Below are 22,591 nucleotides of genomic sequence, written 5' to 3' on the forward strand. Positions count from 1 at the left end.
TAAATCGAATTTTAAAGTTCATGGTTAATCCCAAAAAAGAAATTAGAGGTTGTGAAATATATACAATTCTTACACTTGGTTCTTGACTATGTCAGAGTGAATCTTCGCCACCCCATTCACAGCGTGGGAGCCAACAATGCAAAGATGAGCCATGTTAATCCGCTTCCCTCCTTCCTCTTCAACCAGCGACATCCTACGCAGCCGGTCAAGGTCCCCAGGATACAAGGCAGTGATATTCTGCAATTCAAGAATATGACAAGAAAGGAAGGTCTATAAAAGCAAACTTCAGACTCCAGTCCAGCAAGACCTGTACAAATGGGGCAGCACCAAGAGCAAGAAATTCTGCAGCGCTCCATCACTCATGGTTTACGTTATGCGGTTTCCACCCCTTGGCTTCCCACTAGCCCTCCACAGCCTCCTATTTTGTGTTACTAAAGAAGGGGAGACCTAAACAGGAGAATTTCTTCCCATGGCCATATGGAGCTGAAAGCAAAAAGCTGAAAAGGAAAGAGAAGAGAGCCATCAAAACCACTGGTGAATTGCCCTTGGGACAAATACTGGAAATAGGACACCTTTGCCTGGAGCCACATGTACTGGTCTCTGGTACTTCAAATGGGTAAATCCGGGGGTGAGGGAGGAGGGAGGGGCAGGAAGGCCATTCATTAACTTTGTGAAGCTACCCTGAGCACAGAAGACCATAATCAAAGTATTAGAGGTTATGCTTGCACTTAGTTACGACTAGGGTGGGATGTGTCCGTAAGAGTTTTAATGTTAGTTTTACCTACTTTATAAAATATGAAACAATCCAATAAAATGAAAATTTGGTGCGGTTACTTTAACATAACAAGGGCACCCTAAAACATTAGTTAAGTGTTGCACATGTTATAAAGTTGATTAAGCCAGAAAAGCTGTTTCGCCATAAAAGTCTACGCACCCTAACCGTTCTGGTTCAAGGACAGATTTCTTTAATTAATGTTGTACCAAAAAAATATCCCAACTATCGACAATGCAAAATGGTGATATAAGAGTGCTGTGCCTCCACATAATTGTAGTTATTTAGATAATCCTGCAAGGATGCATTTCTACTGTTTAGGTCATTTTCATTTTAGATCCACCCAAGAGCTGCTCAAAACAAATTCCTTTCCATATGTTGATTCGCATTATGTGCCGCTACACTGGTCAGTATGAAACCATTGTAATGTACAGAGGCAAGTCAATGACAAAATCATATGCTTCATGACATGAGTTCCTAATCAACTGAGACAGACTTAATTCAAGGAGGCATGCAGACAGGTTTTATTACATCCCATTTAAAATGCACTCAGCACATGGGCAGGTGCGCCCTTCTGGGCATTTGTGCCTTCATACATCTTATCCCCATGTGAAAATAGATTTTCTTTATGTATGCTAGTGTATGACAGACCAGTTCAACAGGGGGATTGAAAAAGACTTGTTGGTCCACTTTTTATACAGTTGGCAAAATACCAGCAGAAACCACAAAAATAAAAAAGTATTCAAACAATGTAAAATTAAACTTTGAAACTGAAGGCATAATGGCTACTGCTATAGCAGTATACTCCAATTTGTTCAACGACCATACTACAAACCCAAGGAGATAGGCCTTGAACTTGAAACAAGATACCCTTAATTTGTATGAATGTTCTTCAGAGACAGAATATGGTCTAGTGGCAAAGCGATCACCTGAGTAATTTACTTTTTAAACCTGGTATAAGCACTTTAAGTGATTTGCCCAGAATGACACAATTAACTCTCATCCCCCTGCAAAGACGTACTTTCCCAGTGATGTAAATAATCTTGCATTGTCTCCAAACACCCCTAAAAATGTACAGTGCGCCCATGCTCCTGCATGTAACTAGCAATGCACGAATAGAATGAACAGGCATGCTACAGGTTCTACACAAACATCTGCACACAAACCTGCAGGAAGAGGCTAAGAGAATGCAGCTCTGCTCTTCAGTCTACTTACGTCCAAATGCCGCTGATTGATTTCATAGATGATCTGAAGATGCCGCGGCAACAGCTTTTCAATAAGTTCCACAGGCCAGCGCTCCAAAGCTTCGGGCAGCACCGTGTGATTGGTATAAGCAAAGCTCTTCTTAGTTATTTCCCAAGCCTACAAAGTCACAATATGACAACTTGTCAACATTTTTATTAATTGAATAAGTACCTCAGAACGTTCAAAGACCAAAAAAAAGTTCAAAGTAGAATGCTTTCACTCTACATCAACAAAATAGGAGGAGTATCTAGAGTACACCTTAAAGCTAACCAGCATCTCTTAAAATAAAGATAAATAGGAGAATTAAAAACCTCTTGAAAAGATAGTTGATGTATTCCTCTCGTTTCTCATTAAATTTGTAATATAAAGTACCAAGACTCCTCTAGTAAGCAGGAGCCCAGAAGTTGACATGTTCTGTAAAACTGAAATCACAGCAATCCCTTGTGGTTTATTGAGCTACCAGCCCTGCATCTCGGATGGGTGTTAATTAAACTACTCTGGAACAGCAAAATTACTTCAAAACCGCAGCTGAATTACAAATTGGTTCACTACATACAGTCAACGCAACAATAAGAGTATAAAACATTAGGTGCCACTTTTCTGTGTGTTGCAAGTAAATCCTAGAGCAATGTTTCCGGACCAAAAAAGGATTAAAATTCTTGCTATTTAAGTGTGTTCATGCAAATCACCACCTGGTAATAGTAGTGAGAATTACTGCTGCACATCATGCATCCCAAATGCACATGGGCTTTACTGTTGGTCCAATGATTAGGGTATGTGACCAGCGTCTGCCTTTAGTGCAAGTGATTCCATTTGGGTTAACCTCGTCGGTGCTCATGACGATCCCAGCTCGTCATGAGTCAGTGGAGCTGTGCTCAGGACGAGCTTGGCTCGTCATAAAGGCTCCACACGCGATGGATTCCCTGCCTGTGTGGGCGAATTAATCAGTGGGCGGGGTTATGCGGAGACTAGCTCGCCATGAGCACAGCTCCACTGCGACTCAGGAGCTGGGCTCGTCACGAGCACCGCGCAACACCCCCCTACCCCCGCACCGTGGGGGAATTACCCCCGCAGGGAAGGGGTTAAATGAACTACACCGGGGTACACATGGTGAAGCCATGAGATTAGACACCTCTATTACCATTGTGCTGATTTTTCTATTGTGATCTCGAAGATTCCAAAATGCTAGTGCCCTCATTTACTGTCAGATGCAATCTTCTCCAGATGTCACTAAACAGATGAGTTACCCAACCCGGACCTTATCCTAGGTAAGGCACCTTCATCATGTATTCTCATGCTCCTCGCAATTTATGAACTCGTGCTCATTTAATAAATTTGAGGTCCGTGGAGGACCTTAGTTTAACACAAATTTCGACTTGCAGACCTTATTAGAATTGCACTTTTAGAATCCATTTAAACTGCTGTAGAAATATCATATTGAAACTAACACATTGACAATGTGCTTGCTTTAAACGTGTAAGAAGTATCCATTTTGGTTTTAATATAGATTTCCAAATAGAAAAGACACATTAAAAGTGTGCCTGGTTCATTAGAACACATTTAATTTGCTAAAATAATAACTTAGTAAAACACAAGTAGGAAAAATGTGCTTGCCTAACTGTATACAAGAATAAAAAGTTTTTTAATGTATCTACCCATCATACTTGAATGTGCCCCTTTGTTTAGGCCCAAGCCTATTCCTCTAGTCTAGACTCTTGCTCATAAGATAAATAGACCTTTATTTAGGACGTCTTGCCTAGTACCAGCATCCGGATACAGAATGTGCCGACTTCAAAACTAGGTTTCCTTAACTTCATCATGCCATATTAGATTTTACAAAATAAGTACTGCTGTGAATTCATAATGAATAGAATGAACAATAATATAGATATATTTTCTGTAAGCTTAGCTAGGTCATCATTGATATTTGATTCAGTCTCTAACCAGCCACTGTATTCACATCAAACACAGAGCGCAGTTTTAGCTTTCATAAGAAAGTTCTCATGAGAACGTTCCTCCAAGTTTTCAGCAATGGCTACAGTGTTTAACTATGTATCCGGCATGACTTGCTTCTACTCCCGATTCCCACAGTAAACCCATGTGGACAACCCCAATGGACAAGCGGCTTTCATTGGGAGACAATATCGAACACCTACTAACTCATTACATGGTGCGATTTTAAATTAATGAGTGATCTTCGCTAGCTATGAAGAGATGCTGCATTCGGAGCTCTGAGACTAACTTGGAGGAGAACCACTCCCTTAGGACTACTGCGAGAGAGTCACGTCCTATTCTTGCCCTTTGCTAAAGCGGAGTTTATTCTGGTTTCTCCGATTAATGCTACTGCAACAATCATTCTTTTATTATGGATATTCTGACAGTTGTTGCTGCAACTGTGGGGATCTCGGCTGAGTTTCCAGAACGACTCTTTATGTAGGTGTTCTATTCTCCAACTATGCTTTAAAATCTTGCTCTTTATAGGTTTCTCTCCGTAGGTAGGTTAAGAGCTGTAGCTAGATTAGTGACAGCCTAAATCAGTGTTCCATAAAGGAAATGGTCAATCAACCTTTATTTGAAATTTCTAAAAACTTGATTTACCTGAACAAAACTATACTAATCCTTTAAAATAAATAATGGTTTTGTAAACTTATCGAACCTATTGTTGACTGAACATTAAATATCTGGCAGTTGATATCTGAATAATTTTTGTTCCCGCTCAATGGTTCTGTCAAGCACCATCAAGATTTCCAAATGATGAAATCTGAAAGTTGGGTGTTGAGTCTTAAATACCACTTGGCCAATCCTATTAGGCACTAGTTAGCATTTTCCATGTATTTAATCTCTAAAAAAAGTCTTCCCAATGTCTGGTCCAGAGACCTGCCCATTAAAATAAATGGGGCGGTGCATGTGACATACACACTAAGCCTTTATGTGGATTACTCTTACTCCAACTTTAGCCCCTCAAGTCTCGTATTTGCTGCTTAGCGGCTAAGGGAAGAGCAAGGAATAGAAACTAAAAAATGCAAACAGACCTCCAGGAGCTCCCATTTTCTTCCTGTCGTTGCCTTCATGACGCACTGAGACCTCAGGGTAGAAAGGTCGGCACCAAAGAGCAAGCCTGGGGTAGCTGCAACCCCTAGCAGGTGTTCGCACCTAGAGAGCCTGTTATAATGTCAGACTGCTCATTCTTCTCTAAAGTTGTACTGCAGACAAAGCCAAATCTGGAACGTTCCATGAAGGGCAAAGCTCAATATAACATTTTAAAAACTAGCCTGAACAAGTACACAGTGCAGGAACCCAGATAGGACCTTCGACCTTCTGTTTTACATAAGCAAGCATTCAATGTTTTTCAATGTTTGTGCAACCTTCAAAGAATGTGGCTTAAAAAAGGCAAGTAAAAAAAAAATGAATATGTAAGATAATTGCATAAAACCCATGTCTATAAATCCTGGGAAAATCTAAAACATTTGTTCAAACCTAAAACTTTTTTTGCGAAGTGTTTCACACTTATTTTTTAACAGACCCAGACAAATGTGAATTATGGGTTTGATAATGGACTTCATTTTAAGAAAACTCAATGAGTGGGTCACAACTCTGTAGACCCCGGATCAATAAACAAGCAAGGCCAGCTGCATTGCAAATGGAGAGGTTTACCAAAAGCAATTTACAAACCTGTTCCCAAGGAAGCTTCTCAATGTCGACAAAAATTCTCATCAACTCTGGAATGCCGAGAGCAGGATGTGTATCGTTCAGCTGTATCGCCACCTGTATGTGCAAGACAAAGCCATCCTTTACTGTGCAGGAAGTGTGACAAGCATGCTTTTTAAGTCAGGCTCTAACTAGGTGGCACAAAATGACCACAGGATATAGGTTATTACTTAATTTCTCTGCAAATATTCTCCTATACGTCACAGCCTTATTTAGTAATTTGAAAAAAGTAAACCATGAAGTCGGCTGGGGAGTAACTTCACAGCAGAATTAGAGAGACATAGTTTAGAAACCAACATGGACCACAGAATAACGCCTTGCGTGCTCATGACGGCCCCACGCCGTCATGAGCCATGGGCGGCGTGTGCTCATGACTGTGGAGCCATCATGCTGCTCCCACGCGGCACTAAATCCCCGCCTGTGCGGGTGAATTAATGAGTGGGCGTGTTCATGACGGAACCACGCAGTCATGAGCACACGCCGCCCATGACTCATGACAGCACGGAGCAGTCATGAGCACCAAAGCGCCGCGCTCACCCATAGCGCCCCCCCCCCCCCCCTCCCCCGCAGCCGAATTCGCAGGGAAGGGGATAAGAACAAGTCTTAAGCAGACTGTTTGGGTTACACCCTCTCCCCTACCCCCTCCGATATGAAAATAGAAGGGCAGAGCACTAAAGTCAAGATGCTTTCATTGCATGTGCTATAGAATACTCCGAGTAGTGTTTCTACCTTTTTAACAGTGTAATAACTATGTAAAAGAGCGACTATTGTAGCAGAATACTGGACAGAGCAAACCAGGTGTAAATTCACTGAAGATTCAAACTAGTTAACAAAATGCCATTATTATGGTTCACATAATCGTTTGGCTGCGATAGATGTTCAATTGATACTTCAGTGTAGCTTGTGTCATTCCGCCTTAGAAAGCGGACTAGCAGTCAAGGAATGAGCGAGTGAATGTTGGTGAAGGGAGAGCTTAGCAGTCTGAGGGCGAATTGGTGTCAACCGCTGACACTAGGGGTCTGGTCCTGTGCTTTACTCATTCTGGTTTCTGGAGGGTTTGGGTTTAAGTTATACTTAGGTCTGGCAGAATATTTCCTTTATCAGTGTCTTTAAAACTTAATGTTGGACAACTGTGCCCTTACAGTGGGTTGAAGAGCCTTCTTCTGTTTCAGTCTGATACTACCAAGATCTGCACAAATACTTGGACTTTCTAAATTTTATTCAGAAGTCGTGTGTATTTCTTTACTGGAGGCTCATGGATTTAATGTAACATAGTTAACCTCTCTATTCATCCATCACATTATCGAATTTTTATCTTGCTGGCACTATTCAGAGCGATTATGGCAAGTTGGATTATAGAAATTTCTTGCAGTTTGACAGTTTTGAAGCTTGATGAATAGCTTCTTGAGGAGGCCTGTGTAGATCAATTACAATAGTTAATTGACTTGGTAACTGACAAGCTGTCCTGGGAGCTCTATCTGAAAGAGTGGTAGGACCTTCAAGAGAAGTGTCAGTTAGCTTCCGGCTTCCTTCAAAACTCCATTTATTTAGGGTATGAAGAATAACAGTCAAAAATGAATCAGAGGTTCGACATTTGTGTTGGGAGTCCATATGATGGACAGTAAATTGCCTTGGGTGTACCGATTAACTTACTTTGCTCTCCAATCCTTTGAGGACACCTTGGTCTAATGTCATCATAGGGCTTGGACAGTCCTAAGTTGATCAGTGCTCCTTGATTTTCCTCAAGTGCAGTTAGTGTTTTGTCATCCAATGTGATTTTCATCCCTGGCATGATCATTAGTGCTCAATGGTGCTGAGGGAGAACGTTGCTTTTTCCACACAGTCTTACAGTTGCACCTGAACATGCAAAGCTTTTATTCGAATAGGATACCTGAAACCTACCTATAATTTGTCAGGTCTTTGGGGTCTGCAGTTGGTTTGTTCAGAGGGGTCACTGTTGCATGCTTCAAAATTCAGGCTTTAGGGCCAGATGTACGGTTCTTCCAATTTGAGAATCGCAAATTACATAGTTTTGAGAATTGGAATTTACAAGGGTCTCGGAGACTGTTTGAGATTCCTAATGGGGCCACAAATTGCATGCCTCAATATTCATGAGGCAGGTGCAATTTCTGACCCCATTGGGACTGGCTAGCACTCCCAGGGATGGTGGCCTGCTGGGGTCAGCAGACCACCCTGTCTGACTGCTTTTTATATAAAAAGCAGTTTATTTTTTTTAATGCAGCCAGTTTTCCTTAAGGAAAATGGGATGCATTTAAAAAAATAAAATGAAACATTACAGTTGAAATTTTAAGAGTAGGCACTGGTCCGTGGAAAAACTGCCTGCTCTTAAAAAATATTTTCAATGCCAGTCACAAAGGGAAAGGGCTCCTCGGTGGACCCCTTCCCCTTTGCGAGTGACTTATCACCAATTTGAAATGGGTGGTAAACTGCAAGTGTTTTGGGGCCGCAACACAATCTTACATTGAGGTGAGAGTCGCTATCAGGAAGGGACGCCCTTGGCACAGCCCTTCCTAATAGTGAGTCACAAACCCTATTTTGAGAGTTGGGTAATAGGATACAGATTCACAAAAAAGGGTTTGTAAATAGGTCAGACCTATTTTGCTGTTGCAAACTGGCCAATTTCCAGTTTGAAACAGCAAGAAACGGGCGTACATCTGGCCTTTGGTCTTTTTGATAGGCATTAATCAATTAAAGAACAATAATATCAGAACTCAATTAGAAATTTAAAGTGTGCAGGAGATTCACCACAAAAATAGCTACCAAAACACTTCTGTTAAAGCAAAGATTAATAACCGCACATATTCAAGTATGTTAGCAGGCTTCATAGGTTATCACAGGTATTAATGGTACTTTCTCTCAACACTTTGGGTAAGGCAACTCAAAAAATCTATTTTTCTGAATGTTGCTTCAAAAGGTGTAAGGCCATGTGCAAGATTCAAGGCAGTGGTGATTACATTGCTATAGTTTGAGACTTTTAGAAAAGTCCTTACTTTAGTTCAGCTGCTAGGTCTGTAAGAAGGATGTATTTATAAATGAATGCTAGCATGATACACGAAAGGCCTCAGAGAACTCCAACTTTGTTTTACCTGAAACCTAGTCAACAATGCAAGGACTACAAAAACAAAGTAGAGTTTTACTGCCAGGAGCTAGGCATTTTTACCTTCTCTGGGAAATTATCAAATCCAATCCGAATGGAATCCTTGCATCCAAGCCTTGATGCTTTAAAGCGGCGGATGATATCCTGCAATGAGGCGGCCACAACAAAATACTCCTGTTTCAACCGCAGTTCTTTCCCTTCAAAGAACTAGAAGACAAGATGATGCATTTACACTATTTTGCCTGTTTAACCAGTGTGCATGAAAACATGTAAGGGTTCTTTGTACAGTTAGAGGCAATTCACTTTTATGGCAATACCGAAAAACCATTCGCAACAAAACCATACTTAAGCTAGAAGGCTGGCGCAGGTTGTACATTTTCTTGCATACACAACTCACAAGTTTATAATGGTTCCTAAAACATTAGCTGCAAAATAAAAAGCCACCATCATACTTTCTTCAAAATTGCTACCTTGTGAACAGTGATTGCAAGGTAGCATCTATCTCGCATTCACTACAAAGGCACTCTTAGCCACCAACCATTTTCCGCCATTCCAGTTGGTCACTCCTAAATTAAATGGAAAGAAAAAAAACTGTTCTTTCAATGAAGGACTTCAAGAAAGGTTTGTAGTGCATTTACGATGTCCAACACGTTAAATTTAGCATCATATGCCAGTGTAGGGAGTTACAAGATACTCTACAGAGCTGAAGGATTCTATTTTCTTTGTGATGACCAACCTCACTTTATTCAAATTTAATGAAGAAAAGCATTAAATGATGCATTAAATGGTTGAACTCAAGAAGAACACAGTTTCACAGATATCAAATAGGATGAGGAGAAAATCTGTGCTCACTTCCACTACAAACCAAGCATTTGCAATGCAATAGGTCTCGCATTTACTTGAGTTTGAGCTATTGACATTGCAAAGGACAATGCCTTTTATTTTTGTTTTTAAAACCTAAATGAAAGGAATTGTCATTTACAATGCCAATAGCTTAAACTTGCGTAAGTGCGCGACCTATCGCATTGCAAATGCTGATCTTCTAATGTGATTAATGAAGCAGTGCAATGCACATGAAAGATGCTTTCACAGAAGACAGATGTTGACTGAGGGACACTCAGGCTTCCACAGAACCGGATGGACTAGAATTTGCATTTTCAAATTTATATTAGCACTTCCAGCTGTCCTTGGTCACTGCCAATCACCTGTGTGGGAGAGTGTTTACACTGACAGAGGCAAAGAGTAAGAATCCTATCTAACGTTATTCTAGTCGGCTAGGAATAGGACGACTTTCTGATGTTTTTAGGTGTAAAGATGGCATTTATTCATGCAGAGTTGGTGTTTGGCAAGTTAAAGATAAGAGGCTAATTATGTGCTGATTACATGGCCGTACGAGCATAGATAGAGAAATACTATTAGTCAGAATAGGGTCAAGATGGTTTTTCCCTGCTAGTCCTGATCTCTTTATGTGGTTAGCCGCTATGTGTTCTGGGTGATTCAAAAGAGCAGTATAGGCGGGATTTTTCAGAAGAGGACACTGAAAACTAGAGGCAGGTGGTTAATTTGCAAGTGGCAGCCTGTATATAACCCCCTTGCTTGAAATGTTTCGAGCAAATGTATTAAGCTTATCTTCCTTTATGATGGGGGGTGGGGTGAGTTTGAGCATGCCCTCTTAATAAGAAGATTTTTTAAACACTAGAAGGTGCAGTTTGCAGCACAATCTTGACAAAAATTGGGGTAAAATACATATATTCCGCAGGAGCACGAATTCAAACAATATTCCAACACGTTCAGGGTCTGCCAGCCAGACCTGCCCCTGGAATGGTGGGTGTTGATCTCCCAAAGAGATGTGAAATAAATGTGACCATAGTTACATTTGTACTCTAACCTGCCTAAACATTGGTTCCCCTGCTGGAGGTTCTACAGGAAATTGTTTTTATCAGATTGTCCATGTTGATGTGGTTGCTTTTTTAGGTTTCTCTCCGTCTTACTAGGCATTGCAGCGTTTAGGCTTCTGCAACACTCCAGTGCTCTGTTCTTAGGTTTCCTCGCTTCCCTATATAGACGATGGAATTTTTGTAATATTGTTTACTTCTTCTTTAAGAGCAAGGGTAGGCAATGGGGTTTGGTAGTTGGTACCACTACACTGCGATTTGCTTTACTACAAAGCTACCTTGGTTGAGTAACAGTCTGTGCTGATCTGGGTGAAGGTTGATAACTTTTTTTCTGAAACTTATAGCTAGATGAGGTCCACAACAAATATATAATACTTCAAAAAGTCACCTTGAGCCCTCTCCGCAGAGGGAAGAATTCTGAGCCCACCCCTCAGGTCTTTCGTCAGTATGCAAGCCAAGGACCTTCTCCATTGTCTCCATTGTTCTCATTGGTCCCATACTCTTCCTTTTGCCAGCTGGCTTTTCTGTCTGCCATATGTTCTTCTCAGACACAGCAGTCCGTGTTTGCTCTGCGCTGCTGGCTCTTTTGCTGTTGACCTGCACTATCCGGTTCGGGCATCCGAATGGAACTGGTCGTTTCCATCAATTAGCAAAGCGAACACAGAATTTAAGAAAGCCAAGCCCGCAGTTAGAACCAGACAAGACTTCTTTAATATTTTTTATTTGCGTCTTTTGATGAGGGCAGAGCAGACCACTTCAGGCTTGGGATTTCTGTCCATGCTTAATGTTTTTACCAGCCACAAGGGCTCAGAATGTCAATATGCAGGCATGCATATGAGATACATGGGGGCCTTGTAGGCAGGCACACCGGTAATATGCAATAATGGAGGACTAAATTATGCAGTAAGGTTGACTAAATTATGTGGCAAGAAATAGCTCATTGTGAATCATAATGCTGTATATAGTATATAGCTTTGTCATTTCACTATTTCGTCATTTTTAATGGTGCCTGAGCAAAGGTGCACTCATTAGTACCAGTTTAATGAGAATGCAGCAATCAGCAATTGAACGGTGATCAGTTAACCCTTGCAAGTAGTCTGCCACTCTACAGCCGTTAGAGTTAGACACTTTGGGGCTTATTTACAAGCCCCTTGCACCGCCGGTACATCACTTTAAATATGGGGAAAAGTGATGTATTGGTGGCGTAAGGGGCTTGTAAAAAAGCCCCTTTGTGTGGAAAACTACATATTATGAGGCATAGAATGGAGTATGTGGCAAGTTGTAAATCCACACTTCTGTGCAAAACACCAGAGACACTGAACCACATAATTCAACTCAAATAGTGAATAGTGTATTAGTGTGCTGGGTATCGCATGAGGCATAGAGCAAGTTTTGAGCAACTGAATCTGAGAGAGTGCTCATATTCACCGATGTCAAGATGACCACACGGCTCCAGGGCCCCGTGAAGCAGGTCAAGTGCAGCTCAACGTCATTCGCTGTTCATGCAGTTTGTACGGAGCGTGATATACATCATATTCATCTCATATCAGCGGTCTAAGTGCATTAAAAACCAGCATTGGCAAAGCTAATAGGTCTTGTCTATGCAAGATATATTGGCTTTGTCAACATCTTTTAGCCATGTTGTACAGCAGCTTGGCTACTGGGCAGCATGGCTGAAAGTTAGAAAAAAAAGCTATGGTGCTGCCAGTGCTGGTTGGGTCAATGCTTTCTTTTACTGCCAAGAGTGGTGGGATAAGCAACACAGTGCAGGAGTGGACAAGGCAAGCAACACAACATAGGAGGGGGCTGGAGCAAGCAACATAACACGGGAGGGGCATCAGGGTGAAGGGGCAAGCACAAATTTGTCGGGACAACTCTTTCGAACTCTTAACCTCTAGTGTAGTTTGGGTCAAACTCCTGTAAGCATTCTGCAGTACAGGTTAAATAGACACTGCAGAGGAACTAGAAATCCCATCTAAAGGCAATGTAATTAATCTCCTTCGATCAAGAGATAGTCTTACATCTTGCGTTTATATGCTCTAACGTCTTGATCTCTTTATTAGGTGCTTCCAAATACACTGTGCTTCAGACAGAGACTGAGGGCGCTTACAAATTCACCTTGATGCTTTGCCCAAAGGAGGGAGAGGACTCTTGGTAAAAACTAAAATCTTGTGATCTATTGAGCAAATTAGATGGATTGATTTCTGAATTTATAGAGCGCACGAATGCCCTAAGGAGTCTTGGCGCTAAATGAGTCTAGGACTGACGGAGGTGGGAGATTAATTATGCTGAGAAGAGCCAGGCTTTTAGGGTCTTTCGAAACAGTATCAGTGATGGGCTATTTTTTACTGGTATCTGGTTCCAAGTTTTAGCTGTATGCAGCAGAAAGCTTCCCCCCCCCCCCCGCCCCCCTTAGATGTTTGAATCTGGGAGTCTTGATTAGCTTTGCACTGCTAGATCCGAGTGTCCTCGGTGGATCGTACTGCTTCAGGTTTGTTTTCAGGAAATGTGAGCTTGTCCCCTGCAAGGACTTATACGCCAGGCATGCTGTCCTGAATTTAACTCTTTTTTCGATCGGGAGCCAGTGGAGACTTCCTAGTCTGTGGGCTACTGGTTCGAACCTAGGGATGTCCTGTACTAGCCTGGTTGCAGCGTTTTGAAGGCACTGGAGTTTTAGCAATAGCGGTTTTTGAAGCCCTGCATACAGAGCATTTCAGTAATCCATTCTGGATAGTGCCAGCATAGTTACTAGGGGTTTGCAGGCATCTACTGGGATAAAAGGCAGAAGCTTTTTTATCAACTTCAGGGTGTGCCACACAGGAGGAGGAGAGTTTGTTAATCTGGGCTCGAAATGTTAATTTGGAATCAAACATGAACCCCTAATTCCTGACTTTGTCTACGAGTGACGGACAGCGGCCTAAGCTTGCAGGTCACCACTTGTGACCAAATGCTCGGTTCCGCCCCAGCAGCATGACCTCTGACTTATCCCAGTTTAGTTTTAGACAGTTTAGTTGCATCCAGCAGCTGACTTGATCCATACAGAGCCTAAATCGGTCTGTCTCATCTGTGTTGTTAGAGATTGCCACCACTATTTGGATGTCATCAGCGTAGGACACAGAGAAATCCAGTTCCTAATAGTTGCTAAATGGGGCAACGTATATAGTAAAGAGGGGGAGACTTGGGGACGAGCCCTGTGGAACCCCCCCAGGGGGATTTAAAGGATTTAGATGAGTAGTCCCCTAACTTAACAGGGAAGGTTCTCTCCCCCAAAAATGAGGCCAGCAGTGCGAGTGCCGATTCATGCAGTCCTATTTCTTCTAGACGGGCCAGGAGTATGTCATGATTGACGGTGTCGAAGGCTGCTGATAGATCTAAAAGGATCAGGGCAGCCTTCCCACCTACATCTAGTACACTCCTTAGCTCCTCCGCCACCATAATCAGAGCGGTTTCAGTCCCATCTTCCTCCCTGAACCCATATTGTGAGTCATCTAAGGAATGGGAGGCCCTGATGAACCCAGTTAGCTGTGTGCTCAGGAGCTTTTCCAATATTTTGGCCGGAAAGGGTATTCTTGAAATTGGCCTATAGTTTGCTGGGTCTGACGTGTCTAGATTATGCTTTTTTAGCAGCAGCAGAACCAATGCAGTTTTCCACGCATCCGGGAAACAGTTGGCCTGTATCATCTTTGCAAAGAGCAGCTGAAGTGGTTTACTGAGCAGTTCTGGGAACATGTGTAGGAACTTTGGTGAACAAGGGTCTGTAAGACCCCCTGACTTGGTTGTCAGTATTTGTTGGCAGATTTGTTCTGCGGACGGTGATGGAAACTGAAACTCTGTTTTTGCAGTTTCTGTGTACCTATCAGGGCTTCGGTGTGTTTGGTCTTCTGCCTGGTTGATGTTATTAGAGGTAGTAATGGATTCGTAAATTATTTTCACTTTGTCAACAAATAATTGACCCAGCTTATTACATAATCCTGTGCTTCCTTCCATTTGTTTTGATGCTGGCTCTAGGTTTTGACTGTAGCAAACAGTTCTTTGCTTGAGTTTTTGGCCTCATTTATTCTCTTTACGAAGGTCGATTTTTCTTCAACTATTAATGTTTTTATAGGTTGCTAAGGTCTTACAGTAGGCTTTTTTAGCCTCAACCTCATAGCTAACCCTCCATCTCCTTTCGGCCCGCCCACATGTCTGTAGTCTTAGCTTCTCTGAAAACCAAGGCTCTCAAATGTTTTTCCTCCTAGAGTTTTTTTATGGGGGTAGCAGTTAAGACCGCCGCTTTGATCCAGGTGTTTACTTGGCCAGTGGCTAGATTACGGTCAGGGTCTAGCTCTGATAAGGTTGCTCCTGTAATTTGGGTATATCAATTTTATCCCAATCCTGGTAGATGTAATGCCTTCCCTGAGTAGCCCTTGTTGTTTTTGCTTGTACTATAGATAAGGTGAATTCAATGATTTTGTGGTCGGACCATGGAACCGGGATTACTTAGCCCATTTTAATATTAGTGTTGGAGGAAAAGATCCTATCCAGAGTGTGACCAGCAGTGTGTGTTTGTTAGACCATTTGTGTCAAGGAGCAGCTGGCCATTGTCTCGGAGCTTAGTATTGTACTTTAATCTGTATTGTTTTAAAGGTGGAGATTGAAGTCTCCCAGTATGGTGTAGTCTGCCCCTTTTATACTGGACTCTAGAAAAAGACCAAGTGATTGTGACAGGGGTGTTTTTGCCTTTGGCGGCCTATACAGTAGATGGCCATCAAAGGTGTAGTTTTTTGTGATGCCAATCTTGAAGGGTAGGGTCTCGTAGTCTCGGATGCTAACTGAAGCCGAGCCTCAAACCTGTAAATCTTTGCTGATGATGGCTAGCCCTCCCCCTAGTTGCCCATTCCGGTCAGCCCGAAGAAAAGTATAGCCTCCCAGCTAGTGCCAGATCTATATCTGAGGTTTTGTCTGCCCACGTCTCTGTAATAAACAGCAGATCTAGGTCGTGGCTGTCAAGCAGGTTGGCTACTTCTGTTATGTTTTACTAAGGACCTCACATTTAGCAGAGCTGCTTGGACTACTTTATTTGCCTTCCCCCCCCCCCCGACATGCGAGCATTGTCGAGATAGAGTTCCACATGGTGTGTAGCCGAGGGTCAGCGAACAACTCTGGCAGTGTTTGGTTCTGCTATTGGATTTAGTATAGCGCAGTCCAGACTGGTCCCAAGCTCCAGTCTTTCTTTGCTACTATTAACTATCCTGGCTTGTTTATTCTTGCTTTGGGCAGGGGTTCTGGCCGTAGGCCTGGGCCAGGCGCGGACGGGCTTGCCTTTGGCACGCCGCTGCGAATCCCTTCCATCATGTGTTATGTACTCTCTGAATGAAAACAACTAGCCCACTCACCCCGGAACTGGCTCCGTCCCGGAAGTGAGGACGTGATGACAGCGCCATCCGCACAAGCGACACTTGCCGTGACGGACCGGGGTGCACTGGCGTGTGCTGCAGCTACTGCCTCAGGTGGAATGGCAGTGATTAAAAATAGCTAAAGTATTGTGATGAGAAAGACGCTTTAGTAGAGAGTTCCAGTGGACCGAAGCAACAAATTAGCCACCTATTTCAATGATAAAATTGCCCGTATATTAGCATCCCTTCCCCCTTCCTGTCCCTCTAGCCACATGGACAATGAATCACCCCCCAGCCAGATAGGAAGCAGCATACGCCCCCAACTAGCGACATTTAGGGCAGTAACCTGCAACGAGGTAGACGTAACCATGGTCAAATTGAAAAGCGGATCACCCCTGGACCCCGCACCTATTAGATTCCTCAAAACCGTAGCCCCCATCATCGTTCCCACGATCACGGAGCTTATCAACAGCTCGCTTGCCCAGGGATCTGTTCCCGCTAGCTGGAAGAGCGCAGTGGTGAAAGCACTCCTTAAACCCCAGCTGGACCCAGCAGACATGGCAAACTACCGGCCAATCTCACTCCTCCCTGGCATTAGCAAGGTAGCCGAGAAACTGGTCAACGGACAATTGTCTCAGTTTCTTGAGGCAAATAACATCTTACGGCAATCCCAAACTGGGTTTCGCCCGGGCCATGGCACAGACACCGCCCTTCTCGCCGTCATCGAGGAGGCAAGGCGCATTTTGGATTCAGGAGGGTCAGTGGCAGTGATCCTCCTGGATCGGAGTGCAGCCTTCGACACAGTCAATCATCGTGTCCTTCTCCATCGGCTGGCAGCAGCAGGGCTCACCAGGACGGCGCTCAGGTGGATAGAGTCCTTCCTTGCCAGGCGCACGTTCCAGGTATGGGACGGCAACCACCACTCGTCCACCCTCCCCCTCACGAGCGGGGTCCCGCAGGGATCATCTCTAAGCCCTACGCTTTTTAATGCCTATATGGCCCCCCTAGAAGACGTGGTGACACCATTCGGTATAAAAATAGTGAGTTACGCCGATGACACAGCTGGTCGTCTCCCTATCCCAACTAGACGACCACCCAGACAATCTGGCAAATTGCCTTACGGAAATCCACGGTTGGATGTGTGAATCACTCAAATTAAACGGGTCGAAACCCGAAGTGATGCTCATGGGAAAGCAATGGGTGACCATCCCCCCAATCGGTCTGGCCAGATGTGTTCGGGGAAATTCCCACCCCGAAACAAGAAATTAAAACCCTAGGAGTCAGGCTAGAACCAGAGCTTTCAATGAAAACGCAAGCGGCCAAAACTGCAGGTACCTGTTTTGGGCTTATGCGCACCACCCGCAGGATTCTTCCCTTACTCCCACCCGCATCTAGGAAACTCCTAGTTCAAGGGCTAATACTGTCACGGTTGGACTACAGTAACATGGTTTACCTGGGAGCCCCAGAGGCCACCCTGGCTAAACTGCAACGAACTCAGAATGCATTTGCCCGAATACTTATTAACCTTCCCTCCAGAGTCAGCTAAACCTGCCATCAAGGCCCTGCACTGGCTCCCTGTGCGCCAAAGGGTGGAATTCAAAGCCATGTGCACGGCATACAAACTGATCAATGGCGATGGCCCTTCAATCCTCAGTGACCTGGTAACCCCCTACAAAGCACCTAGATCCCTGCGGTCCGAGAATGAACACCTAGCCAACATCCCCAAATTTAAAAAGACACGCACTGGAGGCCGACGCTTCTCCGTGAAAGCTTCCACCGGATGGAACTCCCTCCCCCGCACCCTCAGACTGGAACCCAGTTATCCGATTTTCAGAAAAAAATTGAAAACACTCCTATTTCCTAAATAACGTCCTCCCCCTCTTTTCCTCTTTTCCTCCCTCTCATCTGGATAACAAATCATTATAGCGCGGGGATGCTTTCGGGTCACCAGGCGCTCTACAAGTCGTTAAATAATAATAATAATAATAAAACATTAACACAGTTTTTTTAAAGGTATTATATAAGATGGGGCCTACCTGGTTGGATAAGCACAAATTATTCAAATTAAGGGCTGAAATGGAGTTGCTCCTAGTTCATAGGACAATTGAAATAAGATCATTTGTGTGCTGTGTGCCCACCTAGCAGGATCTCACAGTTCCAGCCTCAAGAAGGCACAATAGGTTTTCATGCATTTAATTGCAGATCACTGTGCAAGATTTTGTTGTGGCGTTCATCATTCTCCAACTTGATGTGAAGCTGGATATACATTTGGGACTGTAGTATGTATACAGAGATTCTTAACCAACAGCTAGCCAAAGGTAGAGGTTGAGGAGATGGTGAGAGCAATGATCTTTGGGGACCACCACAAGCAATTAGTTTCATTGCAGAGATGAAGTGCCCCATTCCTATAGATGGCTTCTTATCCAATAGCATGCCAAGGACCAAATTCTCCATTAATTACAGAGAGTACATACAAACAGCTTCAAACGCCACAAGGGAAGAAATACTTGTGGTTTATGAATCGCTCAGTGTTCGAAATAGGGGTATCTAATTGGCAGAGGTATGCACCTTTGTCCTAGTAGGGACCCTAGCTTCTAGTCAGTGTAAGGAAGTTACTTTAGATAACCCCCTTCCCCCGGTATCTTGGCATGAGAAGACAAGCTTATCTCAAACTATTTGTACTCCAAACACCAACATTGAAAACATCACAAATAGACACCACCCCAAATTTAGGAAAATAAAGTATCTCTATCTAACCCATACAAGACTAAAACGACAGAAAGCCAACATACATCTATCAACAAATCACTTTTAGTAAAGGTCATTTCAGAAATAGCATTTGTAGAAACAAACAGCTCCCCCCGGGTCTATTACGACGCTGTGACAGGCACAAATCCAAAGTACGGCATCTACCGAGAGGTGCACAGCGTTGGGCAGGGTGTCACACAGACCCCCAAACAGTTCCTAGGAAACAAAGACTATGGACAAAGCACAGTGTCATGAAGGTGCTGCGTCCAGGCGGTGCCGGTTCTTTGTTTGCCACGGGGGAGGACAGGCATAGATTAGGTGAGGAAGAGAGGTGTCGAATAAAGGACAGGGGAAGTTAGGTTCCGTCATCGGTGATGGGTCGGTTCCAGTGAGGTGATGCAAAGTCGAAGAGTTCTTGAAGTCACACTCGTCCGTTGTCAGCGCTGAAACATGGCGGCGTGGTTGGTGCAAGCGTCGGAAAAGCTGATAACGCCTGGAGTTGGAACTGCATCATGCACTCCACAAGCGCGTTTCCAGGCCTCGGTGCAAGTTGCAGCAGAGTTGTTTTTCTTGTTTTGCAGAAGCAACTACACAATTCTCAGGGCCCATGAAATGGAATTGGTGCTCGTTTGAATACAGGAGTCCACAGAGGAGTCCAGGTGCTGGTCAGTGGGTTTCAGTGTCCACAGAGGAGTCCAGGTGCTGGTCAGTGGGTTTCAGGTGAAGTCTGTGTCTGAGACTTCAGAGCAGGAGGCCAGCACACACAAACACTTGGAGAATCTTCAAGCAGGTTCACACGAACATTCCAGTCTTTGTCTTCTCCTTGGAAGCAGCAGTCAATGCAGGCCAACCCAGCAAGCCCACAGAGCAAAGGTGCAGCACTCCTTTTTACAGCTATCCAGCTCTTCTCCTTGGCAGAGGTTCCTCTAGAGTCCACAACTGATCCAATTCTCTGGGGTTTAAGGTCCAATACTTATTCCTCATTTACTCTTAGACTGGGGGTGAATGTTTACATTTGTTCTGCATTCTGTCCATCAATTGTGTGTCTTTTGCTTTCTTGCCCCAAGTGCACTGGGTATGCGCAGATGTGGGTCTCGGGCTCACTGTGCCACTGGATTCAAGCTATGCTGGCTGATGAGGGGTGAAACCCCGAAACCGGTCCTTGGATGCTTGTTTCCAGTCCAAGGAAGACCTGGCTTGGCAGTTTGGGCTGCACTGTTCCCATGAGGAACAGGGCCAAGACTGATTTGCATATGGCCAGGTCTAAACTGGGGGGCATGGGGAGCAAAAGAATGATTGATTTAACCCAGATCTCTTGACTCTGGGTGAATATTTGATTTGTTCTGCATTCTGTCCATCAATTGTGTCTTTTATTTCCTCTTTGTGGTAGAGATCTGAGCCCAGTCCAAACCAGTTCTGTCTTTACTGGTGCAGCATGACTACAGGAGGTGGAGACCGCATCCTGTACAGAAGCCACAGCCTGTTCAGGTGCAAGCGAAACTCATCCCACCGCTCTAAATGCAGTCAAGGTCTATTCAGCCCAGCTAGAAATCACCCAGGAAAGGAAGGATATGCCTACCTTCAGGCACAAAAAGGGATGATTAGGGCCTAGCAAGTGGGTGCACTTGCCAAGTCGGCATGGCAGTTAAAATCTGTGCAAGCAGACACTGCAGTGGCAGGTCTGAGTTACATTTAAAAGTCTACGTGTGGGTGGCACAATCCGTGCTGCAGCCCAATAGCGTTATTTGATTTACAGGCCCTGGGCACACAGTGCACACTACTAGGGACCTACCAGTAAATCAAATAAGCCAATCATGCCTAACCAATCATAACAGTGTACACAGAGAGCACTTGCACTTTGATACTGATCAGCAGTGGGAAAGTGTCCAAAGCATCCAAGTCAGCAAACACGAAATCAAGTATACTGTAAAAAAAAATACAGGAGTTGAGGCAAAAAGGCAGGGGAAACCACACCAAGGAAGCCAAGACCTGCATTTTAACTTGTAACGCAATATTTGCACTGTGACTTTCTCGATGGGCTGCGCTTGGGATCTGGCATTTTAACCTGTTGCGCGATAATTGCACTGTGACTGCTGGGACGATAAGTATTGAAGTCTGCCTCATTCCTTCAGCTTACAAATAACTGCTGCGCATTCACTTTCATTGTGCCTACGTTCACTCATCTCTGGCGCTTTGCTGATAGTGCTTGACCATCCGCCGCCATTTCGTTGTTGTTTTCAATGCAAGGCCGTCCTTTAGAGCACGCCCCGCCTCCCAGCTGAGCCTCCCTCGCCACTCCCCCTCCACCCATTTATGTCAGATGCTCTTGCGCGCAGCGTTCATGCGCAGCGACCGCGCCCCAATCGCGCCAAAGGTAAGCCCGTCCGCGCCTGGACCGCGCCCAGCGCCAGACCCCCCTGGCCCTCGTACCACCCACCCCTCCCGCATTACATACGACGCCTCCACCCTCTTAGCCCTAAACCCTGGCCGTCCCCCCAACTGCATCCAAGCCGCTCCTGGACACACCCATGGACCCTTCTCTTGCAACTCCTGCAAGTTCGACGGAACCAAGAACTCCTCCTCATCCACGAACACACAGATATCTGACACCAACCACCTACAATGCATCCTGCTCAACACCCGCTCGGTCCACAGGCACGCCATCGACCTCTGGAATCTACTAGACACCATCTCCCCGGACGTCGCCTTCCTAACAGAAACATGGATGAACGCCTCATCAGCCCCAGACATCACCATTGCCAACCCGGAAGGCTACAAGATCATCCGTAAGGACCGCACCGACCAAACAGGAGGAGGCATCGCTATCGTCCATAAGAATTCCATCCGCATCTCAACCAGCTCAGACGTCAACCTTGCCAGCGCCGAACACCTTCACTTCCAGATCCACACCGACCCCAAGACCACACTCAGAGGCACCCTCCTCTACCGGCCTCCAGGACCCTGTGCACAATTCAGTGACGACATCACTGACTTTATCACCCCACACGCCCTCCCCTCCGAGGAATACATTCTATTGGGAGACCTCAACTTTCACCTGGAAAAGAGCAATGACAGCAACGCCACCACCCTTCTGGACAATCTCGCCAACCTCGGACTCAAACTTGTCACTACCCCCACCCACATTGCAGGTCACACACTCGACCCTATCTTCACCTCCAGCAAACATGTCTCATTCAGTCACACCACAGCTCTCCATTGGACGGACCACAGCTGCGTTCACTTTATCTACAATAAGACCACAACCCACAACCATCCTCAACCTACTCTGCGAAGAAACTGGAACAAAATCACCATCGACCAGATCTCCTCATCGCTTCTTCAAAACCCCCCTGCCCACTCCTCAAACCCCGACCAAGCAGCCATTAACCTCACCCAATGGCTATCCAACAGCGACGACATCCTAGCACCGTTGAAAAAACGTCAAATCAAACTAGGCAGCAAAAACGCCTCCTGGTTCAACGATGATCTTAAGAAAATCGAAGAAACTCTGTCGCTCCCTCGAGAAGGCCTGGAAAAGAGACTTAAACACCAGCACCAGGGACGCCTTCAAAAACGCCACCCGCATACACCACCAACTAATACGGTCTGCCAAGAAAGCTGCATTCAAAGACAGACTAGATAACAACGCCCACAACAGCAAGGAATTATTCAACATCGTCAAAGAATTTACCAACCCATCAGCCAACTCCAACGACATCACCCCCTCTCA

At 44.6% G+C, this 22,591-nt stretch overlaps 1 protein-coding gene across 1 annotated transcript in view; it reads right to left on the minus strand.

The window, feature by feature from the left end:
- Positions 1 to 22,591, minus strand: part of PYGL (glycogen phosphorylase L) — a 128,540-nt gene that overhangs the window by 52,813 nt on the left and 53,136 nt on the right. Inside the window, exons 8-11 of the mRNA XM_086937312.1 lie at positions 8,907 to 9,050; positions 5,690 to 5,782; positions 1,988 to 2,134; positions 74 to 237 (exon numbers count right to left, since the gene is read on the minus strand). Of these exons, the coding sequence (XP_086793438.1) occupies positions 74 to 237; positions 1,988 to 2,134; positions 5,690 to 5,782; positions 8,907 to 9,050 (548 nt within the window). The remainder of the gene's footprint in view (positions 1 to 73; positions 238 to 1,987; positions 2,135 to 5,689; positions 5,783 to 8,906; positions 9,051 to 22,591) is intronic.

Source organism: Lissotriton vulgaris, chromosome 9, assembly GCF_964263255.1.
Source record: "Lissotriton vulgaris chromosome 9, aLisVul1.2, whole genome shotgun sequence".
NCBI lineage: Eukaryota > Metazoa > Chordata > Amphibia > Caudata > Salamandridae > Lissotriton > Lissotriton vulgaris.